At 32.7% G+C, this 18725-nt stretch overlaps 1 protein-coding gene across 1 annotated transcript; it reads right to left on the bottom strand.

Annotated features, from left to right (window-relative positions):
- Positions 1-572: 572 nt before the first annotated feature.
- Positions 573-18540, bottom strand: LOC142321884 (uncharacterized). Its single transcript, XM_075360368.1, has 2 exons — positions 17697-18540; positions 573-2306 (listed from the first exon to the last, which is right to left on the bottom strand). The coding sequence occupies exons 1-2, from the start codon at positions 18294-18296 to the stop codon at positions 2121-2123; spliced, it is 786 nt and encodes a 261-aa protein (XP_075216483.1). The 5' UTR covers positions 18297-18540; the 3' UTR covers positions 573-2120.
- Between the last annotated feature and the right edge of the window lie 185 nt (positions 18541-18725).

Below are 18725 nucleotides of genomic sequence, written 5' to 3'. Positions count from 1 at the left end.
ATCACAGATTAGTAACATATGTTAGTATAAATGAAAGTAGATTCAGAAAACTACATTTTATAAAACTTCCCACCACTCAAAATGCTATTCAGATTGACAAAAAACCATTTTTACTGTATACTCTTATTCATTACGAATCGATATATGTTACATGTTTACCGATATCATTTATCAGAAACGATATTTATAGACCTCAAGTAAAAGTGACGTATTTATGACCACAAATTCCTTCTTTTTTTTGTGTGCCGTATATCATAATTTATTATGTGTTTCAATACATCGATATGTTGCTAGTAAGATAAGCTATTTTTGTAAATAATAATTAAATCCGTAACCCTCATAGCAATTATAATACACAAGTCACACACACACACACACACACACAAGCACATTTCTGAGAAAAAAATGGTCATATTCTTTCTAGTCTAAATAAAACATTTTACATCGTATAAACATCGTTCAAATTGTGTAATAAAACTGATTCCTTTGTGAATATAAAACAAAATAACAGACTTAGATGCCATATAAAATGATTTTGTAGCAGTGTTTTAAGACTGACGCCGTACATAGCCAGTTCCAAGGCTACAAGATCTGAAAAGGTTAAGAGTAATAGGTATAAGAATAGATTATGCACACAGCAATATCACTGGTCCAAAACATTACACAAATTAGCTTTTACAGATGGCTGAAGTTAAACAATACTAACAGCAATTTATTTTTTATTGTAATGTAAAGATTAGTTTTAAATGTAGAATAAAAAAATAATTACAGAACATTTTTGTCCAAAATTTTTAAACAGAACTATATATTAAACAAGATATATAAAAATCAGGTATTTAAATATTTATTACACATTGGCCAAGGGCTAAGTACTTTAAAATTTATCATAATAGTCTTGATTGAAAAGTGTCACCTTGTTACCCAATTCTTCAAAATGAACCATCATGGATTAGTGAAACAGTGTACAAGCTGTTGTAATCAAAGCATTTTACAAAAACAATTATCTTTTACTTCATGTAATTAACAAATATAGTTCTAATTTTGAAAAAGGTTTGATTCTATAAAAGAAATGTATAGATGTGTGAGAACAACATCCTTAAGTGAATTTAAAGCCCAAGTGATTAGTTCTATCATCATGCAATGTCTAAATTTTTGTTCTTCTATCTCCAAGAACACTAACAATGAATTTAAAGTTATAACAAGTAATGGAGAAGTCAGGTAATGGAACAAATGAGTTAATAATTGTGAAAATATTCTGTGAATGAATGACAGCAAAAAACCAAAAAAGGAAGATTTCATTCACAATCTGTAGACATTGTTTGATGCTCATTTTCACTTACTAAGTTGTTTTTAACCAAACTTAAACAAACAGAATTTTGTTTCTGGCTCAAGTTAAATCCTAGTCAGCTTCATCAGGATTAACTCCACACAAACAAGTAAGATTGTAGAGAACAATTTTCTTTTGAGTCTTTTTGGAAATAATGAAAATTTTGACTACTTTTTTTGTCAGCAAGCTGCAAATTTTTCTTTCTTATGTATAAAAATCAACATAAGTAAGCTAAGATACTTGCTTCAACAAAGTGGGTCAACATCATGAACAGAAGAATATCAATGTGATAGCTCATGAAAGCTGTTTAACAATCAGATAATTAGAGTTTAGTTTTATTATGATTATTTTTTTTTCATGTCTAACTAACTTAAAAAAAATTCATTATAAATGTAACAATGAATGTTGTATATTTTATTCATAAGCAGATGTCATTGTCTTAACTTAAAATAAAACTTTAACAAACTTATTTCATTGATGGAGGAAATTATAAAATTATTCTCTATATATTTAAAAAAAGTGTTTCCGATCTTCATTCAAGTCAGCTACAATGAATTTCAGACAAACTTTTGTCAGTAAATTGACATATGCTATGCTCAGCAAACAAAAAATATTGTTGTAAAATGCTTTATCACACATTATAATTCACCAGTTTATATGAATAAATCCCACCAATTTAAACCACACAATGGCATAATAAGAAATAACTTAATAATACAGTTAATAATAAATTACTTAATAATTAGAAATAACTACTACTATAAAGCTTATTATTCATGTAAAATAATCAAAATTATTCAAAATCATCCATGTCTTCATTAAAATTGATAATATCATGTGGAATCTGAAATTGTGATAACAGCTGCAACATTGAAATGGCATGTCCTTTTTCATTAAGAAGAGACTGCATTTCAAAAAGTGCTTCTTGGCAACCCTTTTTCCATTGCAAAGTAAGTTCTCTTAGCATATTCAGGTCATGCTGTGAAAATAAAACAATTTTAAGTAATATATTAAAGTTAGCAATATATTTTATATTGCAAGATATCTTTATTTTTAATTAAATATATTATTTTATTGAACATGTAACAACTTTTTTTGGAGGTTGAAGAACGCTTTTGCATTATCATCACATGGAATAAACATATTATAATTCAACTATTAAAAAGCCTAAAACTAACAACTTATAATGGATAAAAAATATCACAAAACTAATCTCACAGCCAGAATCTTAACAATAAGATGTAGAAAATTTTTTTTTGTCTTCAGTCATTTGACTGGTTTGATGCAACTCTCCAAGATTCCCTATCTAGTAATAGTCATTTCATTTCGGTATACCCCCTACATCCTACATCCCTAAAAATTTGTTTTACAAATTTCAAAGGTTGCCTGCCTGCACAATTTTTTCCTTCAACCTGTTCCTCCAGTATTAAAGCAACTATTCCAGGATGGGACGTCTGTCTATTCTTTTAACTATATTTTTCCAAATGCTTGTTTCTTCATTGATTTGCTACAACACCTCTTTATTTGTCACTTTATCTACCCATATGATTTTTAACATTCTACTATAGCACCACATTTCAAAAGCTTCTAATCTCTTCTTCTCAGGTACTCTGATCGTCCAAGTTTCAGTTCCGTATAAAGCTACGCTCCAAACATATACTTTCAAAAATTTTTTCCTGACGTTTAAATTAATTTTTGATGTAAACAAATTATATTTTCTGACTGAAGGCTTGTTTCGCCTGTGTTATTCGGCATTTTATATCACTCCTGCTTCGTTCATCTTTAGTAATTCTACTTCCCAAATAACAAAATTCTTCTACTTCCATAATCTTTTCTCTTCTTATTTTTACATTCAGTGGTCCATTTTCGTTATTTCTACTACATTTTTTTTTTTTTGTTTATTTTCATGTGGTAGTTCTTGCGTAGGACTTCAACCATACCGTTCATTGTTCTCTCTAAATCTTTTTTACTCTCAGCTAGAATTACTATATCATCAGCAAATTGTAGCATCTTAATCTTTTCACCTTGTACTGTTACTCCAGATCTAAATTGTTCTTTAACATCATTAACTGTTAATTCTATGTAAAGATTAAAAAGTAATGGGGATAAGGAGCATCCTTGTCAGACTCCCTTTCTTATTACGGCATATTTTTTATGTTCTTCAATTATTTCTGTTGCTGTGAATTCTAGCAATCATTCTACCTCTGTATTGGAATCCTAATTTTTTTTTAAATACTGAACATTTTTTTCCAGTCTATATTATCAAATGCCTTTTCTAGGTCTATAAATGCCAAGTATGTTGGTTTGTTTTTCTTTAATCTTCCTTCTACTATTAATCTGAGGCCTAAAATTGCTTCCCTTGTCCCTATACTTTTCCTGAAACCAAATTTGTCTTCTCCTAACACTTCTTCCACTCTCCTCTCAATTCTTCTCTACAGAATTCTAGTTAAGATGCATGGCTAGTTAAACTAATTGTTCTGTATTCTTCACATTTATCTACTCCTGCTTTCTTTGGTATCATGACTATAACACTCTTTTTGAAGTCTGATGGAACTTCCCCTTTTTCGTAAATATTACACACCAGTTTGTATAATCTATCAATCGCTTCCTCACCTGCACTGCGCAGTAATTCTACAGGTATTCTGTCAATTCAAGGAGCCTTTCTGCCATTCAAATCTTTTAATGCTCTCTTAAATTCAGATCTCAGTATTGTTTCTCCCCTTTCATCCTCTTCAACTTTCTCTGTAACACCATTTTCTAATTCATTTCCTCCATGTAACTCTTCAATATATTCCACCCACCTATCGACTTTGCCTTTCGTATTATAAATCGGTGTTCCATCTTTGTTTAACACATTATTAGATATTAATTTATGTGTTCCAAAATTTTCTTTAACTTTGCTGTATGCTCCTTCTATTTTACCAATGTTCATTTATTTTTCCTCTTCTGAACAATTTCCTTAATCCACTCTTCTTTCACTAGTTTGTACTAACTGTTTATAGTATCTCTTAATTGTCAATAGTTCCTTTTACATTCTTCATCACTTGCAATTTTATATTTTCTACGTTCATCCATCAGCTGCAATATATCCTCATATTGTCATAATAAGCTCATCCTTGGTGGAACCACACTCTTCTGAAGATAAAAGGACTATTTCTCTCTAAATACCATGTAAGCCTGCAGTTCAGTTCATCATTCTCTCCATCACTTCGCATAAAACACTTGTCAGGATCAAGCGTTTACCTTTTGGACAAAGTATGTCACTCTTGGACAGAGGGGTGTATTTTGTCTTTGCAAGGTTTAATTACTGTTATGAAGATGCCTTCAACAGATGGATGGGAAGACTTCTGTGAAGAAAAAACCATAATAAATACCCAATAAGTGTTATAGCGCCGAATTGGGAAGGAGTGAAAGCATATCAAGATGGATGTTGTCAGGTCCAGGGGAGATGTCACATGAGTTTTTTAAAGCATGCGACAACTCATTGAATGCAAATGGAACAGTTAATTCACTGACTGAATCACCAGTGTTTAATGATATTATTTCCATTTGTATCTTGTACCTCTGAAATTTGTTAATGTATGGTGAAGTGAGAGACTGAACAGAAACAATCTGCCAGGTTAGTTGAGACGGAGAGGGTGATGAAAGGAGTTCTCCTTCCTGAATAAGTCTGAGAATAGATTATTTCTGTGATGCTCAAATAGCACGAAACTTCTTCCACACAGTAGATGTGGGAATAGTTCATGAGATGGTGTCTACATATCACATCCATGGCTTTCTCCTAATGTCTAAGAACACCTGACGACATACCGCTCTAAACCTTATGGATACAAATTTAGATGTTAATTTGAAGGCCTGCAGTTAAATTTACACAGTGCCTGCTGTCATTTCCTAATTGCATTTTGGCAGTCATCATTCCACCAAGGAACGGAGGGACGCCTAGGGTTTCCAATTGTTGTTTGTATAATGTATCTACTGGCATTTTCAACTACAAGGGATGTGCGAGGTAAAAGAGGTAAGTTGATCAAGGGCATCTGCACCATCAACATACTGTGAAAGGAAGGCTTTACAATAGATAGGTTTGAAATGAATTAATAATTGACCAAACACTAATAATAGCAAGAATGTTGTTTGGGAAAGTCTTACTAGAATTCTCATAGATAACTAAATTTACATGTACATGTATATAAACACACACTTTTGTTGTTGGGTTACAATATGCGATATTCAACATACACACTGTTCCCGTTACAGATCAGATGATACAATGCTGGTGTAATGATGACACGCAGAAAGTTCAGTGTTTGGTCTTTTCTACGGGTGACAGGGATCATATGAATAATAATTAGATTGTCAAAGCCTATTGAATAATGGTTAAGACTCCTAGATAAGCATATCATTAGTATAGCTCATAGCTCACTTTGCTTATTTCAGCAATTGAATTTCTTGTTAGTAAACAATTTGAAAAGTATAAAATTCAGAGGTGCTACAACACTGTATATGTAAATAATAGGAATATATGGTGATGAAGAAAGTAAAAGGAACTATCGGCAATTAAGAAATTCTATAAACAGGAAATGCAAACTGGCGAACGAAGAGTGGATTAAAGAAAAGTGTTCAGAAGTGGAAAGAGAAATGAACATTGGTAAAATAGACGGAGCATACAGGAAAGTTAAGGAAAATTTTGGGGTACATAAATTAAAATCTAATAATGTGTTAAACAAAGATGGTACACCAATATATAATACGAAAGGTAAAGTCGATAGATGGGTGGAATATATTGAAGAGTTATACGGAGGAAATGAATTAGAAAATGGTGTTATAGAGGAAGAAGAGGAAGTTGAGGATGATGAAATGGGAGAAACAATACTGAGATCTGAATTTAGGAGAGCATTAAAAGATTTAAATGGCAGAAAGGCTCCTGGAATAGACGGAATACCTGTAGAATTACTGCGCAGTGCAGGTGAGGAAGCGATTGATAGATTATACAAACTGGTGTGTAATATTTACGAAAAAGGGGAATTTCCGTCAGACTTCAAAAAAAGTGTTATAGTCTAAAGAAAGCAAGGGCAGATATAAATGTGAAGAATACAGAACAATTAGTTTAACTAGTTATGCATCAAAAATCTTAACTAGAATTCTATACAGAAAAATTGAGAGGAGAGTGGAAGAAGTGTTAGGAGAAGACCAATTTGGTTTCAGGAAAAGTATAGGGACAAGGAAAGCAATTTTAGGCCTCAGATTAATAGTAGAAGGAAGATTAAAGAAAAACAAACCAACATACTTGGCGTTTATAGACCTAGAAAAGGCATTCGATAACGTAGACTGGAATAAAAAGTTCAGCATTTTAAAAAAATTAGGGTTCAAATACAGAGATAGAAGAACAATTGCTAACATGTACAGGAACCAAACAGCAACAGTAATAATTGAAGAACATAAGAAAGAAGCTGTAATAAGAAAGGGAGCCCGACAAGGATGTTCCCTATCCCCGTTACTTTTTAGTCTTTACATGGAACTAGCAGTTAATGATGTTAAAGAACAATTTAGATTCGGAGTAACAGTACAAGGTGAAAAGATAAAGATGCTACAATTTGCTGATGATATAGTAATTCTAGCCGAGAGTAAAAAGGATTTAGAAAAAACAATGAACGGCATAGATGAAGTCCTACGCAAGAACTATCGCATGAAAATAAACAAGAACAAAACAAAAGTAATGAAATGTAGTAGAAATAACAAAGATGGACCACTGAATGTGAAAATAGGAGGAGAAAAGATTATAGAAGTAGAAGAATTTTGTTATTTGGGAAGTAGAATTACTAAAGATGAACGAAGCAAGAGCGATATAAAATGCCGAATAGCACAAGCGAAACGAGCCTTCAGTAAGAAATATAATTTGTTTACATCAAAAATTAATTTAAATGTCAGGAAAAGATTTTTGAAAGTATATGTTTGGAGTGTCGCTTTATATGGAAGTGAAACTTGGACAATCGGAGTATCTGAGAAGAAAAGATTAGAAGCTTTTGAAATGTGGTGCTATAGGAGAATGTTAAAAATCAAATGGGTGGATAAAGTGACAAATGAAGAGGTATTGCCGCAAATAGATGAAGAAAGAAGCATTTGGAATAATATAGTTAAAAGAAGAGACAGACTTATAGGCCACATATTAAGGCATCCTTGAATAGTCGCTTTAATATTGGAAGGACAGGTAGAAGGAAAAAATTGTGTAGGCAGGCCACGTTTGGAATATGTAAAACAAATTGTTAGGGATGTAGGATGTAGAGGGTATACTGAAATGAAACGACTAGCACTAGATAGGGGATCTTGGATAGCTGCATCAAACCATTCAAATGACTGAAGACAAAAAAAAAAAGGAATATATATCTCAGCTGCCTGATTTATTTCATTCTCACTAAAAATGAAAATACAAAAATATGAATAATATAGCAACAGATACAACAGTTGAGCCATTTCAATTATTTGGGGAACGAAATTAGTGAAGGATTTTACTGTGATCAGAAAATTAAAATAACAACTGCAGTGATAAAGAAAACTTTTGCATGACAAAAGAACTCCTATACATGCACCTGGATAAAACTTGAAGAAAAGGTTGGAAAAACTTTTTTCTGGAGGATTGCATTCTGTGAAAAAATTACATGTCTGTGGAAAGAAGACTGTAAAAGATTAGAGGCAGTAGAATTGTGAATATAGATGAGAAGGGAGAGGAAAATACACAATTAAAGTGAAAAATTAAATGCTGAAAAGAGTTAGGGAATGAGACACTAATGAAAAAAAAAAAATAGAATTAGTTATGAAGAACAGAAAAGCTAGATAGTGCATCGGTTAGTAAAAAAATGTATTTTAATGGAGCCTCTAGAAAATGTGGTATAACAAAGGAAGTCTCAATTAATTGATGATAACAAGTAGAAGGAGCATGCAGATAAACAAAAATGTGGCTCGGTGGTGAGATCTGCCTAGAGCAAAACATTTATCATTGATCATGAAGTCAAACAACATTGGGATGTTAAGTTTCACTAGTTGGTATATTTATAATTTGCTAATGACTGAGATAGTTTAATACCTCAGGAAAATATTAATAAAAATAATTAAACATATATATATATAACAAGTATTTATTATCTCTAACATCTAGTTACGCTAAATATGCTGAGATTTACTTCAGACTTTGAGGGCCTAGTCTCTCTGCAGTGTTTTCCCACTATACACAAAGCTGCAGAACACCTTACACTATATACATATACTACACCAATAACATTTACCCTTGCATAAGTACACAACAACATCCTACACTGTTTCTTATTACATTTACACTTGGTAGTGTTGCGACACCTTATGAAATGCAACCGTAATCCAAGGTGGAAACTATTGTGCCAATGTGTGGATGGTTCCATGTAATGAGTGTTGAATGATGTCCTCTGGGCACCTGGTGAACCCAGTTGTATTAGCTTCAGCCTCTGTACATGTGGGCTCAGCAGAGGTAGTCCTATATATCCTCAGTACTTGTGAGATCAAAATTAGTACTTCACAGATAAATGGTATATGATTTAGATATCAGATATGATGGTTCATCTGAAAAACCTGCAATATTATAGGCTTGTGAAAAGACCTGATCAGCTCTGTCTGATGACAATAACTGTCCTGAGATAAATAATAATTTAAATAAATGGTGGTAAATCAAACTTGCAATACACAAATGATTTGTAGTTCTAAGCAGTAATCAGGAAGGTGGCCCCTCCATAAGGTTTCACCTTTCATTTTCAATAAAGTAGTAGCTGGTTCAAGGAGCTTCTTCAAGGACATAAGAAAACTGAGAGAAGGATCAACACTAATAGAGAATTTCAGTGATGAGCAGAGTTAATCGCACTTATGTCTAACAAACATAGAAGGTATAAGTATTAGTTTAGTGTGTCATTAAACCTTGAATACTAGCAGAGGAGTAATTTTTTACCAGGATCTTCTTGAGATGGACGTTAGCAAAATTGCCAAAGAGCTTTGCTCCCAAGGTGTTATAGAGGTGAAGAGAATAATGAAATATCAGTGTGATGGAAGAACCTACACCCTTGTTTTTTTTAACCTTCAACCTTCCCAAACCACTGGAGAAAATTAAAGTAGAATACTTGTCGGTTAAAATACGACCATTCATTCCTAACCCACAGTGATGTTTCCAGTGTCAGAGGTATGGCCATACCACAACGTTTTGCCTGAACACTGCAATATGTGCTATGTGCAAAAGAGGGCTACAAAGATACTGATTGTCAGGAGGAAGAAAATGTATTAACTGCAGAGGATTGCAATTTGCTCGCTCAAAAGAGTGCCCAGTTTTAAAGAAGAAATATTAATTCTCAAAATTTGTACCAGCAGAAACTATTGTTTCCAGTTGCACGAATAGAATACAAAGACACTGAACTCCCGGAATCTATTTAAATCAAACGTCTCTTCTGCTCTCACTGCATCAAGCCAAGGCCCTGCAAATGCAGACAATAAACAATATGGAACCTGCAGTGAATTAAAGCAGCTTGTTCAGATTTTGCCTGATCGAGTTCCCTCGCTGACAAAAATTATTTCAAAGCTAAGCAAGAGTACAGGCAAAGAAAAAGGTATTATTAATGGAAATAATGACCGTGGTTTACTAAAAACCCCTTTAATTGCTACACCGCCAAATAAAATTCCCACTGCACCACCAACACAGCAAACTAAAAAGATCCCTTTAAAGAGATCAACAACAATCAACACCTGATACGGTATCTCCGGCTTCACAGGCTTCCAAATCCCTAACACCATCTCGAGGTCTTCTTGAGTATATGGTGGGGGATGAAGTGCCCAAATAAGCCAGTACTTTTTAAAAGTTATAAACACAAGAAAGAAGACTGAATAATGTTCGATAAATAATCTGCACAATGTTATTTATAATTATAATAGCAAGTCAGAATTACCTTAAATAAATTTTATATGTATATCTGTAACTCTGTATCTATATCTATAGTTACTTCCATGTATGAGCATTATCCAGTTGAACTTTCAAGGTCTTTGTTCCCCAATTGATAATGTTAGGGTATTGATATGGCACAAGAACCTTTAGTGACATGCTTGAAGGAATGCACCTTCTACATTAAGATGCAGTAACCCTCACAGGTTATTTCTGTAAGATATGATTGGCTTGTTGATAGTAGTGAAAGTGGTGGGTTGTTATCTTCATGCAGGACAGGGTATCAGCTAAAAGGATGCCACTAGCTACCCAAATTCCTGCAGTCGCCATAGGGGGATCTGTCCTGTTCAAATTACACAACCGCAATCGATACCTCTCACGAACTCCAAGTTTGAAACGTTAGATATATAAAATCTCCTCATCCAAATACCATTTCCATCATTAATAATAGGAGACTTTAATGCCCACCACATTTCATGGGGCTTAACAATCTATTCCCCTCAAGGAAATATCTTAATCAGAGTGAGACAGGACTTGGACCTCTGTCTACTGAATGACAAATCATGCACATTTATGTTGTCATTGACTGGTACTTATCCAACACTTACCTCTCCTTATGCTAACCAAGATTACTCCCTTGTATTAATTGGTCTGTTTGTGATGACTTATATGACAGCGATCATAAACCAATTATCAGCTTTTGGTGCCGAACATGTGGTGAACAAAAAGACTAGGGAGATGGATTGTTAAAGCCTCTAACATTAAGATTGTATAAAGCTCTCATCACAATATGACAATAGTGCTGACGCCTAACATTCATTCCACAAATATCAGGAAATCCAGGGCGTCCCTCCATTCTCTGGTGGTATGATCTGGATTAGCTTCATTTTCAAGTCGTGGTTAGGCCGGTCCTCCCCCAGCTTTTTCTAATTGTCTCCTTAACTGCCCCTGTGGAGCATGCAACAAAGCTCGTCATATAGAGCCCATTCGGTGTCCCTCTATGCTACAGGTTAAGCACCTAGGTGCCTCTCTGCAGTCAGTCTATGTCCTTCAGCCCCGCAATTACGTAGGCGTTCAACCTGTCCTCGCCACAACAGTCCCTGGCCATATGTCCTATCTCAAAACATTTATAACAACGCAGAGGCTGCTCCATAATGTCAGTCATACACACCACCAGAAAAATCTTGACTCGACCCCTCTGTGCGATTCGCACAGCCAGGGGTGCCGGCAGTCGGCTACCTCCTTCCAGCAGTATTTATTTTACCGAAGGAATCACTAATTTTTAACTGTATTTTTTCCATTCGTATGCTATATCTTTGATATTCGTTAGTATACGATGAAGTTACAGGAGTTGAGAATTTCATATTATGTAGACATGATTTTTTCACTCTGTGTTTGTACCATGTTTTGTTTGGGTTATTGGTATCATTTTTTGGATTTGTGAATCGAAAATTGTTGACGGATAGATAGATAGTGGACATACCTATAAAGTTTTACAAATATTGCTATCTTCATGCAGGACAGGGTATCAGCTAAAAGGATGCCACTAGATAATGGACTGACTTACCTATAATTATGATTTTTCTGTTGTGATGTTTTTCACTATAAGAGACATAGTTAAATAGGCATACATAACCTAAAGATGAAGCTTTAAATATTCTAAGTCAATCGACAAGTTTGAATGGGATAGTGACGTCACTTTCTAAGAAGTAAACAATGACTTAGAAAAATTTTCTACATTATACTGGTATGTGAACAGCTATTTTTTCCCCCCTAAGTGTTAAGCAAGTTCATATAACAAGTATTAAGTTCTTAATATTAAGACAAGTTATAAGTTCTTAATTGTAGCAAGTTGTAGGAATTGAGCAAGTTATGAATTCAGAAGGTGTTTTACTGGCCCTGTTTATAGTCATGGAAGAAATGCTGAGGAAGGAGTCTGAGGCTGTATTGGAGCCCACAATCTCGAGACAGGTGGATATGGAGGTTGCGCTTCCTCCGACATATCTTCAGCTGATATGCCTATGGAGGGCCTGCCTCCCAGACCGATTATGGAAGGCAGGAAGAGCGCAGAGGCTGAAGGCTAAATATTTCTTTTCTTCAAAAAAACTTCTGTAAAGCAATGTAGTTACAATCATTGACGCCATTATCAGTTTGTTTCCAGGTTTACTGCCTAGTGCCTGCTAATGACTTATTTAGTCATTAGGCTAAAAACCATATCAAGTGCAGCAAACAAACAGTTTGTTATTACATTCAATGTGTTTATATGGGAACACGTTTTGATTTTAATCTTTAAGCTTCGTTACAGGACTACAAAAATACCAGGCAATCAGGTTCACCTCAAAATTGCCGGTGTTGGACTAGGGACAAAATAGCCGAATGCTATTTTAAAACAATCTTTAAAGAAATGAATTTCACCTCAAAAGAAAGGAAAATTTGGCTGTAAAAGAAAAATTACTCTGACACAGGATTGGCTGTTAGTTAGAAAAAGTAAACTTGATCCAAAATTTTTTGCTGTGGATTTAAATTGAGAATTAGCAGCCACTGGAACAGATTTACATGTGACAACCGTTAGATACCGACTTCTTACAGCTGGATGGAAAGCTCACCAACCAGCTAAAAAGCAGATTTTAACACCAGCTATGTGCAAAAAAAGGCTGTTGTGGACCAAAGCACATGTTAACTGGACCAAAGAAGACAGAAAAATGTTATGTTTTTTTGACGATTCACAATTTTTATGTTCAGGGGTAAAGGTTCCATACATTAGAAAAGCATCAGATGAAAATATATAAAGGGTTGAAGTCCAAAAATCAGTTAAACATTCTCAGAAAAAAATGTCTTGGTGTTGTTTTGCATTTGAAGGCCATTGAAAGGTGATGGATATATCAAGAATCTGAAGGAAAGAGTTAATACAAAACTTCAAAACAAATTCCCACTGGGCAACAGTGTTCCAACAAGATCTGGTGCCAAGCCATACTGCCAAAAAAGTGGAACAGATCTTTTAAACAACAAAACATTAATGTGTTCCAGTTGCCAGGGGCAATGCTCCAGACTTAAACCTAATCTTTAGGCAATAGGGAAAAAAAACTCAAAAATGAATTTTACCATAAAAATTGGTCTTGTTAAAGCAAAAATATCAGTATAGTTTCATGATGAAGAAATCAAAAAAATGTTTAGTGCACTTGCCGAATTGATGCTAAATTGTATATGCGAAGTGAGTATATGTGAATAAGGTAGGACAAATTAATTACTAGATATTCACAAACTGTACAGGTATGATTTTTTAAAAAATAAAAGTACTTTTTATTGAATAATGTGTGTGTTTAGTTTAATTTGCATGCTACTGTATAATATTTAATATACATCATTATTATATAATTAGTAGAATTTTGTCAATAAAGTCATCCCAAGGGGTCTCTCAGATGAATTTTGGGGTCATCAAGGTGTCAAAACTGTGAACTTTAAAACAATTTATCATATTTTCTGGGTCATTTGAGGTTTTATTTTACATTCTTCTGATATTTCAAAGGGGAGTAAAGATTCTTTAAAGTAAAGTTTCTTAAATAAATGTATGGTTGAGCAGTAAACATGGCTGGAATTTAATTTTAATTATATTTCCTAAGTGATTAAATTTATTTGAATAGGACTTTCACTATAATTAATAATTTTTAATACTTCATAAGCTAATTATTGTATGTTAAGGTTACATAAGTCTTTAAGAGATTATTTTTATGATTTAAAGTTATCTTAAGTTATGTAACCATTATTTAGTAGCCGATCAATTTAGTACTCTCATATTATTCTAATCATAATTTATAATCTTATATGACTTGGGTTATACAATTAGTAAGTTACACATTCTCTAATTTTAAATTTAAAAGATTTTTTAAAAATGCAGGCAGCATAAATGAGTTTGTTATAGTTTTAATAAATCTCTGTTGTGGTCCTACATATGCTAAGTTATTATAATTTATTTATGTTATGTTTTGGCAGTTTTATGGCAATTTTTTCAGTTTTGGGGTCTTACATTTGATTTGAAAAGTTGATGTTTATATATTTTATCCCTTTTAGTAAATATTACATTAATGCATTTGAACCAACTTGATAGCAATTTTGAGGTGAAGCTTACACAGATTGTGGCCATTGTTTGCATGCGTAATCCAAAAACAAAATCAGAAACAAAAAGTGTTCACACATGTACATATTGAATTCAATAATGAACTAATCGTTTGTTGAAAATACATGAATAGCCTCGATGGCATCAAGTTCATCAAGAATGACATCAAGAGTTCATCTCAAATTGGTTGCCAAAATAAAAATTTTATAATAGTTGTCAAATTATTCATGAGAAATCTTTCAAAAAGTAACAAAGACTTAATGTGCTTGGTACAAATTGTTCAAATGTCAGAAAAATCTCTGAATAAGATTTAAAATCAAAATGACTGAATGATTTCTTTTAAAGTGATGCATCACTAGTCTACACAAGAAAGTGGAAGCAGCTTTTTTCAAGTGAAGTGGAATCTAGATATAATGCTTAGCACCTATTCCTTTTTTTTCCCAAGCCTTTCTTTCACATCAGTCACTGCTCCGCAGGTTTATAAAATAATGTTAAACTCTTTCATTATATAATTATTTTTACAAATAATGCTGAAGTTCAGTGATACCAAAGCTGAAGTAATATGCAAGATTCAACAAGCAATTGGCTACAGTGATGTGGGATCACATAAATAAAATATTAATAAAACTTGTTTTAAATGGCCTCACATCAGTAGAAATGGTTAAGAGCATTAAAAAGTCAAAATGTTCACAATTAAATCAGTAAATTAATCATTACAGGGTGGGTACATGCAAAATTTGAACACCTTTGTTCAGAACTATTAAAACAAACATGCAATAATGCAAATTCATCAAAGCATAAAACATAAATCCACACCCAAGCTAAAAATGTTGCTTCCTGAGTTAATTGAACAGAGGAGATAAAAGTAGGATGTCACAAATAAATGCTGCTCCAAAACAAGTATTATAGAAATGTAAACAATGTAAAAGCACTGACCTAAGTATGCTGAATGACTATATCTCAAGGATAATGACCTAAGAGGTGGTATGAGCTGGCTTCCGTGGCACAAGTGGTAGTGTCTAGGCCTTTCATCTGGAAGTCCCAGGTTCAAATCCCAGTCAGGCATAGCATTTTCACACACTACAAAAATTGTCGTTTATCTCATCCTCTGAAGTAAAGTAATACTAACAATGGTCGGTCCCAAAGGTTAAAAGAAAAGAAAGATTTCCACCTTAAAATTAAGAAAAACTTCAAATTTACTCAATACGACAATAGTTGCATGTGAAAAAAAAGTTTCACACATTTAGCAAATGACAAGCCCCATCTTCTTACAATTCCAGCAACATTTTGGTCATCCCTTGCTGTAAGGGTAGGTCATATCAAAAATTGTTTCAGATAAAGATTTAAGGTAACGTTTAGAGGACTAACGACCACTTTAAACAGATTCGAACCTGTGCCTATGAAGGGAGGTATGATTCTTTTTTGTCTTCAAAACCCCATTTTTTTATTTACTTTTTATCTTATCTTCTATTTTATAATTTACAGTAAACATCATGTTAATACAAAAGAAAAGCAACAAGAAATTAATCAACTGATTTATCACTGCCATTGTGTGCAAACAAAAGGTGATACAGAGGTGATAGCTACTCAGCATCAATAAGTTAAAGCCAGATACATAAATATTTGTTAATAATCTAGCAAATTACATCCTAGCAATAGAATAGTTATTTTTTACAAAAATTAATTTTCCCATTTACTGCTTTAACTTTTCTCTTTTTAGTAAGTACTTCTGCATTGATTTCTGCTTCAATAGAAAGTTTTTGTGGAAATTAGCTTGAAAACACTGTTAAAATATTAAAGATGTAGAAAGATGTAATTATCACCTCAGTTATTAATATAAAATTAACTACTCTGTTCCAATATTTCCATTATTTGCTAAAAACTGTCTAACAGAAACATAATTCGTGCTATAACAGTATCAAAGATCAAATTTTTGCAAAAATGATCAGATGAAGCAGAAACCTCTACAAAAGTGCTAAATGTGGATGAAAAATTACTTTTCAATAAAATTGATGATATAAGAACAGCCAAAAATAACATCTTGTAGAAATCCATTTTTAACTTGTAGAAATAATAGGTACTTCTGCATTAATGGGAGGAACACTCGATTTTTGCTGTTTTCTGTTGGTATCTTATATGTTAATTATTCTACTTAGTTTAAATATTTGTTATTAATAATTTATAAAAAAACTTGTACATTAATATTAATTTGTTGAGGTTAGCAAGCACAGTGAGTGAGTGAGTTTGCATGTTTGGTTAGATTATGTTAATGTCACACGAAGTAAAGTACATGAAATCATTAGTTACATTAACTTTCTTTTTCTGTTTACCCTCCAGAACCATCATATCATAAGGTATTACTTCAGAGGATGAATAAGAATGACATGTATGAATGTAAATGAAGTGCAGTCTTGTACAATCTCAGGTCGATCATTCTTGAGATGTGTGATTGATTGAAACCCAACCACCATAGAACACCGGTATCCGTGATCTAGTATTCAAATCCGTACAAAAGTAAACTGCTTTTACTAGGATTTGAACCTCAGAACTCTCAACCTCAAAATCAGCTGATCTGCGATGACAAGTGCACCACTATACCAACTCAGAGGAGGTTATAGTTACTTTACCTAACTAAAGCTTGCTTCACTCACTAACCTTGTCTAATTAACATTAAATAAATAAAATTATACACAACTTATTAATAATAAAAGTGATATTTAAATTAAATACAATAATTACATAACTAATTCTTCAGAGCAGAAGCAATTAATATAATAATTAGGACAAATTTTAAAACATGTTCCCTCTGTAACACCATCAGTAAATGAACAAATAAGTAAATTGAGACAAAGATTTTTTTCAATCTTTCTTAGAAAACAAATCTTGATAGTAAAGGAGAAGTTTAAGAAAGAGAGAGAGAGTAGAAAGGGAAGAAAAGATAGTCAAAAAATGCTTAATACGTTTGACAGAGAAATTTTAAACAAATATCCTAACAATCAAGTGCCCAAATTATCAGGTACTGCAAGGTCTCAAATAACACAATGCAAGTTAACAATATGAATTTAATCTGAACCATATCTAATTATTCTAATATGCATGAGCAGAAACTAAATCAGAGGAAATTCTAATGTAATGAAAAACAACATAAATACAAAATACCCAAGTATTATAACTCTATGATAGACTATATCATATAGAGTCTATGTTGTAGAATTCTAACTTAAGTGTAATCCATACTAACTCTTTAAGGCTGTAACAGTGACATAAATAAGTTAATTACATTATTTTGCATCAAGAAAAAAAATGATTACCTTTTTCTCATACAGATTAGACAACTCTATGTGCTGATACTTTCCTTTCTTTTCCTTTATACGATTGGCAAGAGCTTCCAATGTTTGTAAAGTAATATTGTTTGGTTTATTTTTAATGGCCTTTTTCAACTGCGAAAATTCACTACTTTCATATGTATCATGACTGTATTCACTTTCTCTTAGATTATTCTGATCTCTAAACAGCAAAAATGGTGCACTCAATTTACCATCACTATCATTTACAAAAGCGTTATTTTCAGAGTCTACACTATTTTCATTAAATAACACACGTTGAGTTTCCTTATCCACATCACTATCAATGATTGTAGAAAGCAAAATTTTTTTGGGATGATTAGTTACACTATTATTTTCTTTCTTTGAGCAAAAATGCGACTGTGTAGTTGATAGATCATCTTTACAAAATTTACTGGTCATATGACTTGGAGATTTTCTTTTCAATCCAATTCTTCTACACGGAGTCAACAAAGTTCTCGTGATCCCTTCTTTCTTAGTTTGGCTACCTGAATCGGGGGTGAAATTTACTGACGAAGAAATATGTTGCCTAGAATTAGGAGTAGCCTTAACAGATGGAGAATCCATTGTAAAAATTAACTGAAAATTAATACTACATAAACTATTCTATACTAAATGCAACAAAAGAATACACCATAATTATTTTTAAGAATTCATTCAAAGATCCGTAACAAAAACTTTAAAGACCAAAAACTTACAGTAAAAGTTTAACTTTTAATGTGAAATATAATAAGGTAAAAAAATATCAAAGAACAATCTACAAGTTTAAACGATTACATACTACACAAGTGGTACAAAAACACTCACTCCCGCGAAATCCAAATTCTTTCTACAGCTGATAATTAAAATCACCTGTTCTTAGTTCCGTTTTGATTTATTCTTATAAATTCTCAGATATTTACAAAGTTTTATGATTTTTCATACATAAATACAATGGTAGAACTATTAAATCTGGCAATTTTATCCATTTCTCATGTTTAAAATTATGAAAAAAAA

This window comes from Lycorma delicatula, chromosome 1 (genome assembly GCF_047948215.1).
Source record: "Lycorma delicatula isolate Av1 chromosome 1, ASM4794821v1, whole genome shotgun sequence".
NCBI classification, from domain to species: domain Eukaryota; kingdom Metazoa; phylum Arthropoda; class Insecta; order Hemiptera; family Fulgoridae; genus Lycorma; species Lycorma delicatula.
Note: the sequence above shows the minus strand (reverse complement) of the source record. Positions and strands in the feature narration are given on the sequence as shown.

Excerpts from the sequence above, each read along its gene's own strand:
- LOC142321884 (XM_075360368.1), bottom strand. The coding sequence starts at position 18,296 with ATGGATTCTCCATCTGTTAAGGCTACTCCTAATTCTAGGCAACATATT. Across the intron at positions 2,307-17,696 it reads CTAATCTGTATGAGAAAAAG|CATGACCTGAATATGCTAAG; the intron begins GTAATCATTTTT and ends TTATTTTCACAG.